The sequence below is a fragment of the Podarcis muralis genome, chromosome 2 (genome assembly GCF_964188315.1).
Source record: "Podarcis muralis chromosome 2, rPodMur119.hap1.1, whole genome shotgun sequence".
NCBI lineage: Eukaryota > Metazoa > Chordata > Lepidosauria > Squamata > Lacertidae > Podarcis > Podarcis muralis.
The window spans coordinates 15,162,086-15,183,425 of NC_135656.1; the positions used below are offsets into that span (position 1 = coordinate 15,162,086).

At 41.2% G+C, this 21,340-nt stretch overlaps 1 protein-coding gene across 2 annotated transcripts in view; it reads right to left on the bottom strand.

Moving 5' to 3' along the window:
- RACGAP1 (Rac GTPase activating protein 1) overlaps positions 1-21,340 on the bottom strand; it is a 32,787-nt gene that overhangs the window by 9,465 nt on the left and 1,982 nt on the right. Inside the window, exons 1-9 of one of the 2 annotated variants that reach the window (XM_028710653.2) lie at positions 19,175-19,196; positions 11,122-11,221; positions 9,792-9,994; positions 6,367-6,497; positions 3,324-3,393; positions 2,986-3,039; positions 2,027-2,104; positions 968-1,085; positions 140-267 (exon numbers count right to left, since the gene is read on the bottom strand). In XM_028710653.2, the coding sequence (XP_028566486.1) occupies positions 140-267; positions 968-1,085; positions 2,027-2,104; positions 2,986-3,039; positions 3,324-3,393; positions 6,367-6,497; positions 9,792-9,994; positions 11,122-11,206 (867 nt within the window). In that variant the 5' untranslated portion in view covers positions 11,207-11,221; positions 19,175-19,196. Of the gene's footprint in view, positions 1-139; positions 268-967; positions 1,086-2,026; positions 2,105-2,985; positions 3,040-3,323; positions 3,394-6,366; positions 6,498-9,791; positions 9,995-11,121; positions 11,222-19,174; positions 19,197-21,340 lie in introns of those variants that run through there. The other variant, XM_028710643.2, reaches the window with a different exon arrangement.

The window sequence follows — 21,340 nt, forward strand, 5'->3', positions numbered from 1 at the left end:
AAATATTTAGGGCTTTGAAGAAGACAAAGCCAACACTTTGAAAAGGGTCCACAAACTGGTACCCTGCCCAGCACTAATAAACCTGCTCAAAAGAACGAAAGAGGAATTCACACAGGCTGATCATTGCCGGCTTGCTCACCGTTTTTGATACAAATTCATGTAGCCTCATCCCAGTGTTCCCAGGAGTGCTAGATCCATCTGTTTCAGATTTGTTTTCCTGCTTCCTGCTTCCCAGGCTTGAATCACTGCTCCAAGGTTGTAGAATGGCTTGGGAGGAGACAAGTCACAGTCATTTTACAGATTCTGCCTTTGAAATAGGTTTCAGGGGGAGAATAGGGACCCCCAATTTAGAAGCGGGTGAATATACCATTTCTCACAAAAGCTACCACTACTCTAGTTGCAAGCTAATGCAACTAGAAAGAAGTTTCAAGATATCCAATTTTGTCTCATCTTTCCTATTTTTCGTATTAAAATAATGACGATTTCACTTTAAACACACACAAGGGTTACATTTAGATCCTTTTCCCATCACAGCAGCTCAGGCTTGAGAGGGAGGGATATTTGGTGGTCAGCTTTCAGTGTACCTCCTTAATCCTTCTTACTGTAGAATTAGAAACAGATGTGTGGGATGGATTTAAGCAGAACAGATAAAATGTTTCAGGAGTGTTTTCCCCTCCTCTATATTATAAAATACGAAATGGAATAAAACTATGCAGTATAAGAGTGACAGAGGAAAGTATGCTCTTAGTTTATCCATAACAGATTTGAAACATAATTCAAATATGTGCTGCCATTTCCTGTTGAACTTCGGCAGCCAACAGTATCCTCTGCAGTGCTTAGTCACAGAAAATGACTCTCACTTGTATCAGCAACCTTCTGGCTGCAAAATGGATTAACGGCTGTGGTTACAGGGAAGTCACAGCATTAAATTTGAAATGCAAGTAATAATCTGAAAGCAGGCACTTACCTGCCTTTCTACGGTCTGCAATATAGCAAGGTACAGTTTCAATAGTGGCGATTGCTTCAATTGGGCCTCCATCATTAGGCACTGTGAGAGTCGTTTTTGCAACTATTGATTCATTTCCCTGAAATGAGACAGCCAAGAGATTAACAGGTGCAAGATGCACCTAAGGGTCATATATAAGAATCTCTCTCTACCCGAGCATATGAAACCTGTTATCCATGTTAATGGTGCGGCCTTGAGCACCTCCTCAGCATATCAAAATCTTGGCTTCAAAATAAAGGCATTCACAGTGAAACTGAGGAAATGGCCGCTAGGTTGTAGTTGGACACTTTATATTACTGCTATATCCTGCTCCAACCAGATAAAATGAAAATATGCCCAGGCATGGTAGTGCATGGATGACTCCTACATATGACTGGCATCTTGACGAGCAACCTTCTTGCATCTGATGTTTTATCATTTACAGGATTTTCTAAGAACAGAATACATAAGTCACTCACAAAGTGTGCCATCAAAAGGTAGATCCACTGAATGATCTATCTGGGAGCACACAATGCAGCACTATTCTGATGTTAAGTGAATGTGGTCTATTGTCTGGGAAACTATTCAGAGCACCACATAAGCCACTCAGAGCTTTTCTGCAGGGAAAACACAATACAATACAATAAATGACAACGTAAATAGCCAAATGGCTGCAATATCAGATAGGGCTCTATATTAAGACTTGAACCGTGAGTTCATAAAAAGTAGATGTTGACCCACACAGTATTTGATACACTCTGTATAGATGCTGAGGTGCCAATTGTGCTGATCATTCCCACTGTGCAATGAATTTGTACAATAGCACAGAGTTGGAGATTTGCCACCTGATCAGGGTCAACAGCATTTCTCCACCTTTCATTTTGGGTATGGAGAAGCAGTCATATCATCTACATTGCACTCTGGGTGGTACATGTTATGTGGTAAAGTAATGTATAATACTAAGCACCGCTCCACCTATCCCAAAATCCACAGGCACTTCTGTCAAAAGGAAGGTTGTATAAACCATGCAAAGTTGCATACCTGGTCCACGGTAGAACCAATGGAACGAGTTTTCTTTAAACAACCTGGTGGGCCTTCTATAAACTGTCTGGATGAGCGCTGTAAAGAAAAAATTGCAATTACCATGTTTGGGTCAAAACACTACAGAATTTTTGAGAAAGCAGAAAATGTATTCTATTGGAGTACTCAAGACACTAAATGATGTCACATATTTGTATTTACAAGAGATGCGATATTCTTGATATGATCTGCATAGAATTTTAAGTAAACCTTTCTGAAATGCCCTTTCCTGCTTGAGATATGCTGAGAAGATACACTTCATGCATATCTCACCTAGTAACCACATGAAAGTGAAGAGAATTGAATGGGAAGGGAGGAAGAAAAGACACACTCTGCTTTAGGATTCCACCCCCACCCCCCCACTAGTATATACGAAACAGAACTCACAAGTTTCAGCTGTGCTATCCTGCAAGCCAAAATGAGATGGAAATTGTGACTTCTATCTTTGATGTCATGGAACTGTCTTCAGATCTGTCCTACTTGATCTCAAAGCCCTTGTACAAGGCATTAAAGCATTTCAAAAGAAAATTCCAGGTTTGAAACAAGCAGCTCAGAGGAATACATCTTGAAATTTAAGTGGCTCTCTAGATTATGCCAGCCTGGAAAGGGTGTTTGTATTGCTGACATAAGGGAAGCACACACTTGACTAGGAAATCTATCCATCATGTGTGTTAAAGAAAGAGGACAAATTATTGCATATGTATATTGATGTACACTTTAAAAGTTCACACTCAAGGAGTTTAGAAAATATTTGCCAGTTTGACCATTTGTAACTATTGCCACTTGATAACAAGACACCTAAGTGAAGTAGTGAATATGCATATGGATACCAATGGAGAATTGAAACCTGTGTGAATGAACACATACACACCCCACTTTGCATTAGACCATTACATGTCAGTAAAGGGAAAAGTACATACCCTTTTCTCTCTTTTCTTCAGTTTGACAGTCTTTACCACTGTGGAATCCCATTCCTGAAGATACAAGAAAAATCTGATTGGCGTTATGAAGGCAGCAAATTTCTATGTGTTGTTTGTTTGGTTTTATCCTCAATTTATGTTACTAAATCTATGACTCTTATGACCTGCTAGACTGCAAAACTATTTGGTATAGCACTGAATGGAATCTAGAAGCAAAAGGTTAATACAGAAGTACAGACAAAGATAGTTCACATGATCACCACACTTCTCTTTACACGCGGTCCTATTTCTACATCATTTAAGGAGAGAACAAGAAAGGCAGATCATGGTAACATTACCAGCGATTCATCGGTCTTGTCAAAACTGATGTCTGATAAAATTGAACCAGATTCATCTATTGTAGATAATCTAAATACAAGAAGAAAAAAAAATGTAAAAATCACACATATGCATGTAACATTCTTCCAGATAACACCCTTGTCAAGGCCTTGTGATTACTAGCTCAATTACTTAGTATTTGAAGGCAGGGAGACTCTGAAAGAAGTCTAGCTCGGCACATTCCTAATTATATGTAATCAATACATATGCAACTTCGCTACACAAACACAGGTAAAGGGTAAAGGACCCCCTGGACAGTTAAGTCCAGGCAAAGGTGACTATGGGGTTGTGGCGCTCATCTCGCTTTTCAGGCTGAGGGAGCTGGTGTTTGTCCACAGACAGCTTTCCGAGTCATGTGGCCATCATGACTAAACCACTTCTTGTGCAACAGGACATAAGGATGGAAGCCAGAGCACACAGAAACGCCGTTTACCTTCCTGCCACATCAGTACCTATTTATCTACTTGCAGTGGCGTGCTTTCGAACTGCTAGGTTGGCAGGAGCTGGGACAGAGCAACGGGAGCTCACCCCATTGCGTGGTTTTTAATCACCGATCTTCCGATCAGCAAGCCCAAGAGGCTCAGTGGTTTAGACCACAACGCCACCTGCATCCCTATATAATACAAACATAGGGTATAATATCTGGTATATAAGAAATTAGTATACTAAGAGTTGCACATTTTTTTATATAATATAAACAGCTAGAGTTAAGCACATCTAAATCTCATTGGTTTCAATGGAGAAAGTTAAGCTTGTCTCTTAATACTCTCCTGTACAATCAGTGGGGCTTAGAAGTGCTTAACAGCACAGGGGTCTCTAATTGCCATATCCTTTCTTCCCCTCAAGTCCCGTAATCTTTGCGAAAGAATAATAATAATAAAAAAAAAAAAACAGGCTCCTGAAAGGAGATTGCAATAGTAAGAGGAATGTGGTTATTGGTATAATCCATTCTATTTGAAGAATTTGGATTCTTTTAGCATGCAGAGCTATGCAACCCATGCTCATACATGAAACTGATGCATCTGGTGCATAATTTTCAATTCTGAGAATGCCAGCTTACAGTTAAAAAAGGAAAAGAAAATATGATTCTAATTCGCCCACCCTTATAAATCAGAGATAAATTCTCTTAGCAACTTGTGGATCTCTACTGAAAGTTCAGAAATTAAACCAGAGCTTTGGAATGGTTATATTGATGTTCTACATGGCTGCCAATTATTGGTATTACTCATTCCCTTGCCCGTTTTTCCATGCTTATGCCTTTCCCTCTCCACCATTCTGCTTCGTTTATGACCCCTATCACTCCAACCCTTGACCAGAAGAACAAGTTATTTAAAAACCTGTACCTTCAAGGCATCATTTGCTCTGGTCAGAAATGTGTCTTTATCTGCTGCAGAAGACTAATAATAACGGTGGCATCTATCAAAGAATGCACATAGTGCATAAGTTTACAAACACAGATAAGTAGGGACGCTTAATACAAGTAGTATCGACATTCAGGATTTTTTCTAATTTAGACTATCGTTTGAGTCTGCGTAATGAGGAATGTTCAAATTACATTACATTATTTGATCATTCTATAATTAAGGTAAGTATGTCTGATGTCTTCTACCTTTTCCTATATAGTCCTTTTCTGTTTAGACATGAGGGCCTAATTGGCTGCATCTCAACATTCTCAGCAAAATCATACAACTTTAATATATAAATATTGGTTCAAGTACTGTTATAAATCAGAGTCTTCCTCTGCAATTCCTTGCAGTTCTGAAGTATTAAATTTCATTTACTGATGCACAGAGCAGAAATATATGCTTAATAGTACCAAAAAGAAATAAGAACCCTTTCAATATCTACTGGATTCGGATAAATAACCTTTGCCAGACAAGAAATATGACTGCTGTTTAGAACTAGGTCAGTTGCTGAAAGAAGTATTGCTGAACTGTCCCTACCTTTAGGTTAATTACTTATGTAGAGACAGAATTATTGACATTCAGCTTAGCATTGCTACATCACAGAAAAAACCTTTAAAAAAGAAGTAGGATTATAGCTACAACCTGAAACAATACTACACGCGCCCCACCCCCATATTCTCTGCCAAGAAACAGTGTTTCCTGGAACAATTTGCAGAGCCCTGGTATTCTAAAGAGTAGCTTCTAAGCCAAGGATGGGGAAACACTTTAAGTTCAAGGGCCGAATTCCTTTGTCGGCAATCTACCGAGGGCCACATGCCAGTGGTGGCCGAGACAAGAGGCAAAAGTGGATGAAACAACAGGTGTGGTTCTTACCTTTTCAGAGACTTCTATACAGATGTTTTAGATGCAATTAAGTTAGGATTTGGCTTTAGACTTGTTTAGACAGAAGATGGTCATTTTAAGATAACATCTGTTTAGTCCTCCTAACACAATTTGTGAGTGCATTGAACAAATTGTGTTAGGACTAAACAAGGGAGGTCTTAAAATTATTTTCTTCTGTGTGAACAAGTCTAAGGCCAAATCCTAACTCCCAGCTGGCAGCCAGAGTCACACTCCCAGTCCCACTGCCCACAAAGGCCACGGCAAAAGGAATGGCTCTTTACTGTGCCTACTCCCAGGCCGGCACAATGAGGCTTGGACGAGGGCCACTACTGCAGGGTCTACGCAGGTTCAAGCAATTCCTGTGCCAGCACTGCCACTACTGGGATTTCCTCTGCCTGCTGTTGGAAGAGATGGTGGCCTCCAACCAATGTTTGGGTGGGCACACATTGAGTTGCTCTATACTGGCACGGTTTTCCTGCTTACAGTGGAGCTCCCGTAGGGCTTGCAGAGAAACACATTCTCCATCCAAGTTCCCTTGAGGGGTCGAGGGTTTGGATTGTTCTGTACATTTTCTGGCCCTATACAAGGTTTCCAGGGGTCTGGAAAACATGTTCCTAGCCCCAGCAAAATAAAATCAGGTTGTCACATCTATCTTCTTTACAACCCAGCCCACCAAAAGGGCACCCTATAGCAAGGTAATATCTCAGCATCTGACCTTTTATTCCCTCCCATAGAAGTATGAGGCTTGTTTAGGAAGGCCAGTGCTGATTTCTGTTCTTCACTCAGCTGAATACTCCCCGATGAATCACACATAAGCAGCTCTTTGATCAGCTGGATCTGTCGCTCCTGCAAGTTAGGAAACATCAAAAATAGTCTTGCTTTGCATTTACATGACAGTCCATAATACACAAAGCCTCCTGAAGAAGGCTGCTACACTACCAACATATTAATATCTATAAAGAGATCTGCACCTGTCTCTCAAATCAGCTTAGTTTAAAGCAGCAGCACAAAGATTTAGCTAGATCAAATTGCTACCCAGTGTAAAAAGATAAGGTACTCCAAATAGATTTCTTTGAGCCATAAAGCAATTTGCCCAATTCTATTTGCAAATAACAATAGTTTCTACCATATTGAGCTTCTTTTTGCAAGCAGGGGAAGGGACTTCTGCAAGAGGCCAAGAATGAACAATTCTGATCTGCCAAGGAATGGAGTAAATAATCTTTTTCATAATAATAATAATAATAATAATAATAATTATATTACTGTTTTTGGGGGACAGGAGGCGGGCAGGTGTGGAGGACTCCCTGGTCCGGAATGGGGTAACTGTGCCGCTGAAGGACCAGGTGCGCAGCCTGGGAGTCATTTTGGACTCACAGCTGTCCATAGGGGTCAATTCTGTGTCCAGGGCAACTGTTTACCAGCCCCATCTGCTTGTGGACTGTCTCGCCAGAGTGGTGCATGCTCTAGTTATCTCTCGCTTGGACTACTGCAAAGCGCTCTATGTGGGGCTACCTTTGAAGGTGACTCGGAAACTACAACTAATCCAGAATGCGGCAACTAGACTGGTGACTAGGAGCGGCTGCCGAGACCACATAACAGAGGTCTTGAAAGACCTACATTGGCTCTCAGTACGTTTCCGTACGCCCTCCCACCAGATGTCAAAGAGAAAAACAACTACCAGACTTTTAGAAGACATCTGAAGGCAGCCCTGTTTAGGGAAACTTTTAATCTTTAACAGACTATTGTATTTTAATATTTTGTTGGAAGCTGCCAGAGTGGCTAGGGAAATAATAATAATGATAATGATAATAATTATAATAACGAAAATAATGATAATAATTCCCCAACCACTTTGGCGGCTTCCAAAAAATAATAATTAAAAATACATTAAAATATCAGTCATTAAAAACTTCCCTAAACAGCGCTGCCTTCAGATGTCTTCTAAAAGTCTGGTAGTTGTTTTTCTCTTTGACATCTGGTGGGAGGGTGTTCCACAGGGTGGGTGTCACTACCGAGAAGACCCTCAGCACTGGACCTCAGTGTCTGGACAGAACAATGGGGGTACAGACGCTCCTTCAGGTATACTGGGCTGAGGCCGTTTAGAGCTTCAAAAGTCAGCACCAACACTTTGAATTGTGCTCGAAAACATACTGGGAGCCAATGTATGTCTTTCAAGACCGTGTTATGTGGTCTCGGCAGCCGCCCGTCACCAGTCTAGCTGCCACAGTCTGGATTTATAGTTTCCGGGTCACCTTCAAAGGTAGCCCCATGTAGAGCACATTGCAGTAGTCCAAGCGGGAGATAACCAGAGCATGCACCACTCTTGCGAGACAGTCCTAAATGCACCATGATGGATTTAACAGAAGGTTAAAAAACTGCTGACTTGGGTTAGAAGGCTGATAAAGAGATTTGCATGTAGCCTTTATAATTTAGCCCTGTGTAAATGAAGGACAACAATAAGGCAGCTAACAACAGGGCCCTCTCTTCCCCCTTTCCAGAGTTGTAGTACTGCATGATGCCTGTCGCCGTGCATGCATTCTCCAGCAGTAAACCAAGCAGGCAAATCCAGCTACTCTAGGCTGAGGCAAACTGTCTTTCTCATTTCCCACTCGGTAGGTGTCCTCCACACAGGAAAGATAGTGAGGAACCAGTGGCTTGTTCCCTCTTCCCAAACTTCAAGAGCTCGTGCCCTCTGAGCCCTGGAGTACCTAAAATGCTCAAGTACTTAGGTAGCACTAGAATTCATGGGGAATTGGCCTCTTCCTTCCTGCCTGAGCCATGTGCAGGCTTGGCTAAATTTTGCCTAATACAAGACAGTGTTTAGCCAAGTGCACAGAGGACTGAAAACATGGAGCGACAGGGAGTTGCAAGTGACCACATCCAAGTAATGACTCGCCTGTCTGCCCTATCATATGTTTGCTGTTGCGGTCTAGTTTTACAAGCCCCAATCCAAAGACCGTATGGATGGGAGCCCATCCACAAGTGACACTCAAGTTTCAGTACCACCTATGTAGGCTCACTTGACCACAGTGAAGCTGGCAATTGGCTTCTTTTCTTGAAATTAGTCACATTTCAGCTGCCATAGTAGTCCACTCTTTACAGGCTGAGCACCGGATCACAATATGGCATATACAATGGGGAGTTGCATCATTTGTCATCTGTAATATTTGGAGTTCTAACGAATAGCAACCTGTAGTACTCAAGCCACCCCATCACTCCAAACTGAATGACCTTACCAGCAGAGAAAACAATCGTATTTTCACAAGCTGTGTTGGCATGCTGGAAAAAACCTGCAATATCCTGGAAGCAGAAGCACTTCCTTGGAACAAGATATCACAGAGGTGACCAGCAACTGGGCATTTGTTGCACTATACACCGTGTCCAGAAAACCTCTATGCTTTTCTCCCAGAAATAAATTCATGTTCAGTGGAAGTACTGTATTTTTCGCCCTATAGGGCGCACCGGCCCATAGGACGCACCTCGTTTTTTAGGGGGGAAATGAATAAAAAAATTTATCCCCCCCCCCCAGAACAGGCTGCTATCTGCAAGCCTTGCGAGCCCGGCGGCAACTCCCCCCGGGCGCACAAGGCTTCCGGACACCTGCGCGAAGCATGGGGCGTCCTCCGGAGGACGCCCCGTGCTTCGGGCTGCAGGCTGCCATCCACAAGCCTTGCGGATAGCTTCCTGAAGCCTGGAGAGCGAGAGGGGTTGGTGCGCACCGACGCCTCTCGCTCTCCAGGCTTCAGCGAAAGCCTGCATTCGCCCCATAGGACGCACACACATTTCCCCTTCATTTTTGGAGGGGAAAAAGTGTGTCCTATAGGGCGAAAAATACGGTATGTATCTGAACACTCTGTGCTTGGGACACATAAAAAGGGAGGGCTGCTGTCTTCTTTATCAACTGATAGTTTTTTCAGAGGTAATCAGTTAGTCACTATTGAAAACAGGATGCTGGACTAGATGACCCCCCCAGTCAAGGCTTTTATGTTTTGTTCGATGGTTACAATCCTAACCTTGCTCACCTGGGGGGAAGCCCCACTGAATTCAATAGGACTTACTTCTAAGTAGACTTTGATAGGATTGCACTCTAAGCCTGTCACTCTACTTCATTAAGACTAAATGAGGAAATGTTATATGCACCAGTTTTTCACATTCGGCTTCAGCTCGCTGTCTTCGCTTAATCTCCACATCCACTTGATTTCGGGCGTGTTTCAGCTTCACATCCAGGGCACTACGTTCAGTTTCTGTTTTCATCAGCAGATCTTTGTACCTGGCCACCTCAAGATCCATTTTCTGCCACTTTCTCCTGTGGTCTTCAAAGTTCTTGGCTAGCTGGATAAACTCTGTGAAGGGCATACACATCGGAATTCATTTATAAAGGACTATTTTCTTGCATTTCCTCAAATATCCCTGCAACAGAAGTCTTATCATTTCTATTTTACAATACAGAGGTGCTGGTATTATTCGGAACAAAGAGACTATAGGCACAGGATCTCACAACTTACACACACTGAGACTTCCTTTTGAGTAAACATCCAAATTATGGTGCCACAAGAGTTATAATCACAAATCAAGCCAGTTTCCCCCTTTATCAAGATAAAAAGATTTATATTGGGCTACTCAGTCAGATAACTTGTTAAGAACAACTGAAGACACAGTGTCTTAGAAGATACACATGTGGCTAAGGCAACTTAAATAAATATATGAACTTGCTGACGGTTGTCATACCCAAGGATAGAACTGCAGCTATAATTAACTTGAGAACAGATTATTTTATGGTCACAGATTAGCACACCAGAAAGACGTTCAAAAGCAAAATTTAAATGTAACTGCTGTAATATGCTTCAGTAGATGTAGATTGGTATTATAGATGTCTGGGCCAGAAACTCTATTCAGCTAGATAATTATACAAATATTGATTTAAAAGGAAAAAGCCAATTTCCTTTAGCTGCTTAACACTGCCCTAAAGGGAATATAAACGTTCCATCCTGCAAAGCTACAATCTTCTATAGAAGATTGGACAAACCTGCCTCCAGCCAATGCCCCCTCCACCACTATTATTTCCGGATGTCATTGCTCTGTGACACAGCACTAGACTTCCCTTGGGCTCTTTGAGACCTGCAATAGTACATGGCAATGTAACATCACATCCCTAAGGCAACAGATAAAATAAGGTAACTACTGGAACTGTAATGTTTTAACCACATGTTCTGCCTGGTTGCCTAGAAACCACATTCTACAAAACCCACTAGCTGGTATGCAGATCAGTTTTCTACAGAAGCACGGAATTATCCCAATCATCAAGCTTCCAGTGTAATTTAACATATTAACTGGCTGCTCTAAGAAATTTAAAAAATCTCACTCCAACCAAGTCATCCAAGAGACTCCTTGAATAACAGGGCAGGAAAAAGCCTACAAATAGGTTATAGATTTCTGCACTTGAACAACATCTACAAAGATGACAACTTACGTAATTCATTGCCTTCACTTAGGATTTCTGCTTGGCGTATCAGTTGGTCAAAGATATTCCGTAAATTCAGCATTGGGGTCTCCATCTTTGTGCCTAGAAACTGAAATAATTCAGAAATTGGTTTGTTATTCCCTTTTCTTCTGCCAAACATAGCAATTCTTACCAGCAAGGTTAAGTCTGCAATTTAAGAATCAACACATTATAGATGCTGTCTTTTGCTGAAAGACATCAACATCCCTTCTCATCTGCAACCTCAATGTGAGACACCATGCAGCGCTGTTTTATTAACACAATGAATAAAGTGCTTTACAAAACTTTATAGGCACAAAATAGGTCCTGGAGCACAACGTATTTACACTGTAGAACAGACAATAAGGAAGGCACAAAGATGCAAATACTTTCAGACCCTCTGAATGTCCCTATTTTCCAGGGATAGAACCAGATTTATAGAAGCCACCCCAGCTTCTGATTTAATCCCAGGAAGTCCAGCTTTTCCTTAGGATGTGTCAATTTTATTCAGAGAAATGTTGGAGATTCTGTACTTTGATTGTGTTAGTTGGAAATTAATAGTATAATTCAAGGTTGGGCTAAATGGGGTCTGCATGTACAAAGTGAGGTCCACTCAAGAAACATGCCTCCCTCCGACAATGCCCCCCAAACTTGCTCTTTGGATTCCCCCAACCCTCTGCAGCAGATTTAGGGGAGGGGGTGTTCCATTGCACAAGCAGACCTCATTCTGTGTACTCAACAATTTAGCTGAATATCGCTCTTTGTTTAATAACCAAGTCAAAGGCATCAAGAAAATGTAAGTTTAGAGGAAGGATCTGAAGGAAGAGAACTCGGGTTTGGGCACAGTTTTTAAAAATTAAGTATCACTGGTTTAAAGTGGAACACAGATACAAACACTTAAGGAAGTTTAACTTTCAATGGGCCATATCCAGCACCGACAGCTCTGTTGGCACTACAGGCTTCCATGCATGCAAGGAATTTCACAATCAGCTCCAGGGGGTTGAGGTACCCCCTGGAGCAGATTTGGGGGTGCTTGCAGGGTGAAGAGATGAAATGTAAGTCCCATTACACCAGTGGAACCCCAACCTAATATCTTATAACTGAATTCACAACACTCTAAGAGTCATATAAAAAACAGCTTTTAATTTAACATTGGAGATAATATCCGAAATTACCGTATTTTTCTGTATATAAAACTAGGGTTGTGTTTTTTTTACTAAAAAAAATGTTTTAAAAGGGGAGGTAGTCTTATACACGAGGGCAATCTCCCCCCATTTTCTTAATTTTGTGTCCCCAAAAATAGGGGGCATCTTATACATGGAAAAATACGGTAAATTAAGCATGACGACAAATTATGTGTGTTAATCTTATGGAAAGCTACAAATATATATTACTTTTACAAATCTACACAGTATAGAAAATGTGCTTTACCACAGGATCCTGGCCTTAATCTTTAAATAGCTGGTTGGCATGAGTCCAGAGGGAGCTAAACAGAAATCCACTGCTAAGAGAAATGGGATAATTGTGAAAGCAGCTGAGTCTATATGCAAAATGCATTTTTGCTGCGTATCCATATTTTTCCAAGTATATTCCTAGCTAGTATTAAATGACTGCTTAGCTGAAGTGCAATGTTTTCACTGTCCAAACAACTAGTTAACAAAAGTGCTTGTTCAGAAAATATATGAATTACAAAATAGAAAATCTGACTTAAATTAATAATTTAAACTGGATGCTTCAAAATTCACAATGGGCTGGAATACAAATCAGGATATTTCTGTCAAAACCATCTGGAGGATTAGAAATATTTCAAGTGAAGCCTAAAATTAGTGCAACGTTTAACAAATATAAAAGGTGTATTTTGGTGAGATCTCTGAACAGGCTCGGGGTTAAAATTTTTTGCAAGCTACTGTTCCTGTTTCAAGTTGCTTTTAAAATCCATGACATGGTCAGCTCATTTTTCAAGCAGCAGAGCCTGTGACATCATAGCAGTGATTAAAGGAGAAATTGCTAGTTCAGCAGTGCGGAAATTGCTTCTTCAATCCATGTAGCTGCTGGAAATGTGTATGGGAACTATGGCTAATAAATTATCACCAAGTAGAGGCCAACACATGCATTGTACCATACTGCTGGCATCTGCTGCAGACAAAACACCACCTTCACAGCAAGAAGGCCACAGAAAAATGTTTTAAGTGCAAATTACAAAAAGCATCCTGACTGAGCAAGCATGCTACAGTAGCTGTTCAGCTTGTAAGATTTTAGATGTTCTAAAAGGCTGAATGGAATGAGGTTTCTATAGAAATTTCTGGCCATGCCCCTGCCCCCACACTTTCACTCCCCACATGCTTCGAGCAATACTCTTAAAAGCAGAGTTAAAAACTCAGATATATTGTAGCCTTATGAGGCTTTGCCCTCGGGTGGGAAAAATATTGCGCCTGGGAAAGGGAAGTGGGAGTCAACAGACACTCAAGGAATAGTTTCGGAGAAAAGGCGTTTATTTCTACCATCCATGAACTGGTAGAAGGAGCAAGTGTGATAAGTCACAAAAAGCATGCACCAGTTCACAATCATGTGCACAAGCATATATATCCCTTTCCAGTTCCCTCCTCCTTTCTCCTCCCTCAGGAGTCCTGCCCCATGTTGAGGTTCCTGAGCATGTACAGAAAGCTGTCTTGGGACTATTGTGGACTCTTGGCAGGAAAGGGGGTGAGGGGGTTTTCAGAGTGTTCCCGTTGTTTCATTCTTGTGCTTTGGCATGGTTCCCGGAGAGAAAGCAAGTTGCAATGTGTTTCTGAGAAAGGCCTGAGAAGACAATGGGCTCTGTTCTCTACCTTGTTGCAATCTTTTAGTTACAGCAAGCGGAATGTTTCTGATGCTTAGCTGCTGAGAAAATGATTTTGAAAAGCTTTGAGAAGCTTTGAGCCTGCTTGGGGGGGGGGGGTGACTTCGGGCCTAGGTGAGGTTACCTGTCCTCACCTTCCTTCAATATAAGCTGGGTGCCAGATGACACCTTAAATCTAGGTAACATTCGCCTCAACAAAATATCTATTCGCCAGGGGGTCAGATTAGATGACCCTTGAGGGCCAGATCCAATGCTACAATTCTACGATCTCAACTACGTTGCTTGACTGTAGCTTGCTCTTACAACAACTCACTTGTCCCTGTATGCAAGAAGAAGAAACACGCACGGGGAAATGGTATTACAGTGGTACCTCGGGTTAAGAACTTAATTTGTTCCGGAGATCTGTTCCTAACCTGAAACTGTTCTTAACCTGAGGTACCACTTTAGCTAATGGGGCCTCCCACTGCCGCAGCACGATTTCTGTTCTCATCCGAGAGCAAAGTTCTTAACCCGAGGTACTATTTCTGGGTTAGCAGAGTCTGTAACTTGAAGCGTCTGTAACTCGAGGCACCACTGTAATTATGAACTATGACAGAGGTTTTAAAATTGTGGTCGCCAACCTGGCACTCAGAAACCTCCACGTAGTCACAATTGGACCTATGCCAGTAGCAAAAGGCACCTGGCTAATTTCTAACACTGCTTAAAAGAAAACCATTGAATTTACAGTACAGTGGTAACTCGGTTTACGAACAGTCTGGTTTAAGAATGATTTGGTTTACGAACTCCGCAAAACTGGAAGTAGTGTCCCGGTTTGCGAACTTTACCCAGGTCTAAGAATGGAATCCGAATGGTGGAAGGGCACTGGTGGTGGGAGGCCTCATTAGGGAAAGCATGTTTCGGTTTAAGACTTCTGGAACGGATTATGTTCGTAAACCGAGATACCACTGTATATACTGTAGACTGTTAGACTGCAGAACAAGTTGTGATTTCTGACAGCTCCAGAGTTCAATAAATAAGCCAGTGCAGTGGGTGTTAGACTAGAATTGAGGAGATCCAGATCTCAGCTATGAAGCTAACTAGCTGAACTTGGGTCAGTCACTGCGCTAGGTTCAGACATAATCAGGATGGATAAAAATCAATGATTAAATATATCTATCTATCAAAAAAATCAGATTTTTTAAAAATTTAAATCGGATTTTTAAAATAAAATGCTTTTGGAGGAAAAATCTTTCTAAAGATAATTTTCTATTTAAGTTACATTCTAGCCAAAGGCTATTCATCAGGAAATAAGGATTTGTTTTAAGTTTTTATGTGTGCTAAAACTCAGTCTATGGTGTGTTTTTTTATTTAAAAAAATCATTTAACCACATTAGTTAACAAACTTGGATCCATATGCTATAATGTTATTGTTTTAGTGAAATAAATTGTTTAAATTTTTATTAAGAAAATGGTTATTTTTCTCCTTCCAATAAAGTATAGCAGAAAAGTTGTCCAAATATAAACAGTTAACTTATTAAACCTCACAATAATTTCATAATTATTTGTCTATGTATTTCAAATAGTATAACCAAATCAGTAATTTTTGATATAACTGTAAAAATTTATTATTCCAAAAATGAAACCTTCCTCCAGTTGTCAATATTAAGAGGATGCCAGCAAGGTTGAACCTTTCTGTAAAAAAGGGATTTAAATCAAGTCTTACTGACTACTGATTTAAATTGATTTGATTTAAATCAAATCCACCCTGGACATAATGTCACATCGCAGTTTACTGTTATAAAAACGAGCCTAGTATCCCTCTGGTTTACATGCTCTCTCTCTGACAGAGCCACAAGAAATGCCAAAGCTTTTGCTTCCATTATTTATTAACCACAACTTGCTGCATCACCCAAACCTAGACAATCTGTACTTAATCTTAACTAGGGTTTGTTGAAACAAGCCAATTTCAGACTACTCTACTACTTAACACGTTACGTTAACTTCTCTGCATGATGGTCAGAATCAACGGCCACACCTAACCAAAGAGCTTCTGTTTCAACTTAATAAAAATAAAACTTCAAGCTACAAACTTGGGATATTTAGCACTAGCAGCTGGAATCTTTTACTGCGTGGAGACTGGGGTGATGTGCAACAACATAATACTACAGGTACAGTGGTACCTCTGGATGCGAACGGGATCCGTTCCGGAGTTCTGTTTGCATTCTGAGCAGAACGCAACTCGCGTCAGCGCCTCTCGTGATTTGCCGCTTCTGCGCATGACATCATTTTGAGTGTCTGCAGCGAAACCCATAAGTAATGCGTTCCATTACTTCTGGGTCGCCGCGGAGCGCAACCTGAAAACGTTCAACGTGAAGCAACTTTAACCCGAGGTATGACTGTACTGGTACATGTATCACTTATTTCTCAATGTAGCTGCAGCCACCCCACATGGAGTATTTTAGCACATATGAACCAGGCCCAAGAACCTTTCAACTGTTACAATGGGGAAAAGTTTAAGTCTGTTATTCAAAATCACATGTAACAGATTTCACTTCAGCCTCTTGAACCATCAGAAAAGGCTAGCCTCTCTAGTAGGCTGCATACAGGAATGCCAACTATTTTATCAAGAGTCTAAATATTGGTATCTTAGCAATTTATGCCAGCAGCTGAAATATAAATTATGGAAAGCACAAAAAGGAAAGTAGAAACAGCCCTGTTTTCATCTCTGCAGGAAGAACAGGTTTTTGAAAGAATGTTGCCTCTCTGTCCCACTCAAACAAAATGCCACAATTATTTTTTTCCATTATAGATGAATGCTTCCAAGTCTCTAATCACATACCACATAGCTAGTGCTATGCAATAAGAAAAACTCTCAGACTTACAGTTGATGCCTATACATTACCCTTCTATATACCTCACCATTAGGAAATAAATTGTAAGATCTGCCCAAGGATTAGATGGGGGTTTTAAGGTGTCTCGAGAACTTAATTCTGGGGTCACCTTGAGGGCAAAACCCAAGTAATTCCAACCTTGCTTGCTGCACAGTTCAGCAAGAGGTGGAAGGGTGGCTATCTTCCCCACACCCCAACCCTCGAAAAATACATAGAATTGATGCAAGTTGGAGAAGCAGCGTTCCTTCTCATTTCGTTTCAGCTCTTTGTGCTTTTGAGACTCAGCTTAGCAGCTAAGTAGCTGAACAGAAAACTGAGTGACTAAGAAGGAAGAAGAGAAAGGGGTGTGATTTGGAAGACTGGAAGGATGAACATGGAATGACCAGGTAGATTGAAGAAAGGGGGATGTCACAGGAATCAGAGAGCAGAGAGGGCACATCCCAGGGTTCGAAATTAGCAGGGCTCTAGGCGCATTTTGTGCCTAAAGATTCTCCATTTGCAAGCACCTCAAGAGGTCTGGGTGCCATTTTCTGCAGCTGGTTGACACTCAAGGATTACAGAAATGTATGTGCTTAGAAGCCTTGAAGTATATGTTAAGGAAGGACAATACGTTAAGGAGTTTAACAACAAAGAGTAGAGCAGAGCTTTCCAAACTGTGTGTCGCAATACGTTAATGTGTCGGCGTGTCGCACAAATGCTCCCCAAGGGGCTGGAAAGGGGTTAGTTTAGCCTCCGGTTTGCTAGTAAAACTGAATCACTGTGTCACAAAGTGTTGCATGTCTAAAAAGTGTCACCAACATGAAATGTTTAGAAAGCTCTGGAGTACAGTATTTTGAAAAATGAAGTTTGGTACCAATATTTTTATTATAAATACCAAATTAAACATGTATTAACAATTTCTGTTAACAATGCGATGTTAACAATGTGTCATGTGAATTGCGTATTAGTTCATGCTTTTCAAAATAATAAATAAAAAGTGTTGCCGAGCCCAGCCCCCCCCCCCCCCCCCCCCCCCGCAGTGGCAAGTAGACCTTCTGTTTTGGCACTCACAATTCCTTTATTTGGTCTTTCCAAGACAGAAGGGGAGATTGATCCAGGAGAGGGGCAAAAAGAAACAACTAGCATGAGTATGTGATCATGGGCCAAAAAGGCTGGCAATCTCTATGCCCATGTCACATTTTTTCCCCTGGAAGAAATTGCCTGTTGTCTTTTTATCACCTTATTCCTTTCCCTCTTCCATTTCTGCCACTCCAGACAAAATTACCACCGTTAATGGCTCTCCAAATCTGCAGGCTGAAGTAACCCTGCACTCCTTATATCATTGTAAGTCTGACTTATAAAGAACTACTCAAAACGCCAGACCAAGAAAATCCAGATATGACCTTCTCTCTCCCAGCTATAAATCTGGACCAATGAGAGAAATGCATTTGTACAACTGGCTGAAGCTTTCAGTATTGCAGCACGCAAACAGGAACAAAAATGTGATTATTGTGTCAAGTGAGAAATTAGTTGTATGAAAGCCCAGAGTAAAGGCAATAGCTAAAGATATTAATTTAAATGGGCACTGATGACCACAAGAGGTTTGCTCAAATGAGCATTTGTGGTATTTGATGGCTACTAGCTTGGATGAGGACTGGTGTGGAAATAGCAGGAATGTAAACAAAATTCTTGCAATAAGCCCTGCTGACAAGGAGCCATAGCTGTTGCCTTGGGGTAAATGCAAGCTGCTTTAACAATCAAAACTTGCCAGTATCTACTTGTATATTTTAATACATGTAGATACTGCAGAAAGTGCCATGTCTGAATATTCTGCAAAAGGCTACTACTTGCGCTTGGGGAAGCACAAAACAATTCTTTTCCCCTGCCCCAAATACTTATGTTAAAATATTACCCATTATTACCAACAACACAATCATATACCTGTCTATTCAGAAGTAAGATTTGCTGAACTCATGGGTCTAACTCCTAAGTAAATACATACTGGATAGCAGCAAAGTAGTACTGTCATTTTCAATCCAATTATAGTCACTATTTCATCCACATAGGAAACACTGTGGGCCTATAGTCTTATTTCCTTTTTAAAATTATTAATACAATGAAGGAAGAAACCTATTTTAAATACCGCAAATTTAGAAAAACCAGGGATAAAAACTTTTGCAGAGAAATGAAAATGGAAAGGCATTTTTGACAGGCACCATACATATGTGTTAGCCAAGGTTACTCAACAGAACATCTTTCTTCTGCAAATCCATGAAAGCTTTGTAAATGCCATGTTTTCAGAAAGGTCACAGATAAGGCACAAGAAAAAGCAGAAAATCATAGGTGTTCTTCTTACCGTGGGTCAAAGCTAGCTGCTCAGTCTTGTACAGGATTAGTTATAGGCAATTCCCATATGTTGAGTGGCTGACTCCATTTCAACCTCTTCCAAGTCACAGGCATCTTCAGGAATGCCCAGATTCAGAAATTCTACAGCTCAGTGAGGTCACATAGACCATTGAGTTTAAATTAGAATTTGGACATAAACAGACATCAATCTGAGCTCTGCAGAAATAAGGGAGAAAATCTCTTAACATCCCCTAAACCGGGGGGGGGGGGGGCACTAAGATAACCCAGTGGAAGCTAAGCATGCTCAGTGGCCATGGAATCCTGAAAGACCATTGGTGGGGTAGGGGTGGAGACAGGTAGGACAGGGAACACCGTAGAGTATTGTGAAGGAGATTATTCTGAATTTCAGGTTGTAAACCACCCTAGGACCTGCTGGAGTGGTTCAATTTAATAATAACAATAACGGAATTTTAGTTGGTAAACCACATCAGTTTTTTTAATAGGAAGCTGCCTATAAATTATTTTACAGTGGCACCTCGGGTTAAGTACTTAATTCGTTCCGGAAGTCCGTTCTTAACCAGAAACTGTTCTTAACCTGAAGCACCACTTTAGCTAATGGGGCCTCCTGCTGCTGCCGCGCTGCTGGAGCATGATTTCTGTTCTCATCCTGAAGCAAAGTTCTTAACCTGAGGTACTATTTCTGGGTTAGTGGAGTCTGTAACCTGAAGCGTATGTAACCTGAAGTGTATGTAACCCGAGGTACCACTGTAATTCATTATCCAGTAGCCAAATGTTGTCAATTGAGTATCAATAAGATGTATTCCAGACAGTAATATAGATACCCATATAGTGAAGAGGGGACACGGACACAGTGCCTTGCCTTGCCCCACCCCCACGGGACCCTCATAAGGCAAAGATGCTGCTTAGGTATTTTTGCCTGCTCTTAACATGTTTGTAAGGAATGTTATTTGCCTTTGGGGCAGGAACATGGATGTGTTTGCTTTTTAACACTGTTGAAATGTTTTGAATTTGTACTATTTTATTGTTTGTATTTGCATTATTGTCTTTGTAGGTATCTTTTGGCTGAAAGGTGGCATATAAACAGCAACATAACAGTAACATTACAATGGCCAGTTTCAGATGCAACATAAGCAAATCAGCTTAATTGACCATGATCAGGAACCAAAGAACACACCTAAGTTCCCAAATGTGCTATGTGTGGGAAAAACAGCCACAAGTGCTAGTTTGGATGCAAACGTTAAGCCAATACTTCATAGTTTGCTGCTCCTGGACTGGGGAGAAAAATTGCTCAAGCTGCTTTCACCAACAGGGAGCTCGTGCACAAACTAATAACACTAGCTATAAACCATACTTAAGCTTAAGTCTAAGCGTGGACACTGTCATAAAGTTTCACAATCATACAAGAGGCACCTATTAGAAGGCAATATGATACCCGCGCTCCTCAATTCCTGCACCCTGGAGGCTCAGACAGCAGCATGAGAAGGCCTTAAAGAATGAATTTCCTAAGACACAGAAAAGAAGCAGGTGTTATCAGATTATTGAAGGAATAATTGCAAGCAGGACTGCTGTCCTCAGGGCAAGGACTTTAGCAAAAAGAGGAAGGGAAGGAGAAGTTCTTATCATGCAGGAACGAGATGCATTCCAGCCCATATTTGGCAAATTGACTAGCCTTGATCCTATCCCATTTCAACTTCTGGTTGTCACTGCCTTGTCATTATCCTTCCTCTCCACCATCTAATCAACTTATAATTCTCCACTGGCTCCTTCTGTACTGCATTCAAACATGCCACTATTTTCTGGGGGGATAGAAAGAAACAACAAAAAAAGAGCTCAGCTGGATCAGGCCAAAGGACCAGCTAGAAATTGGTATTCCAAGCCATAATGTCTCTATTAGTGGAGGAAGAACATTGCCAGTGTAGCTAGTAGCCACTGACAGACAGCCTTATGCTTCATGAATTTATCTAATCGTCTTTTAAAGTCATCCAACCTGGCAGCCATTAGTACATCTTGTGGTAAAGAATCCCTTGACCCATGTTGCCATCCCCAACCAGTGCCTGGTTTCTCTTCTGTGCTTTCCTCAGAACTCCTGAAAGCGCACCACTTATTCCTGCTGACTCAGCCTTCCTACTCTTATTTTAACACACACATACAATCT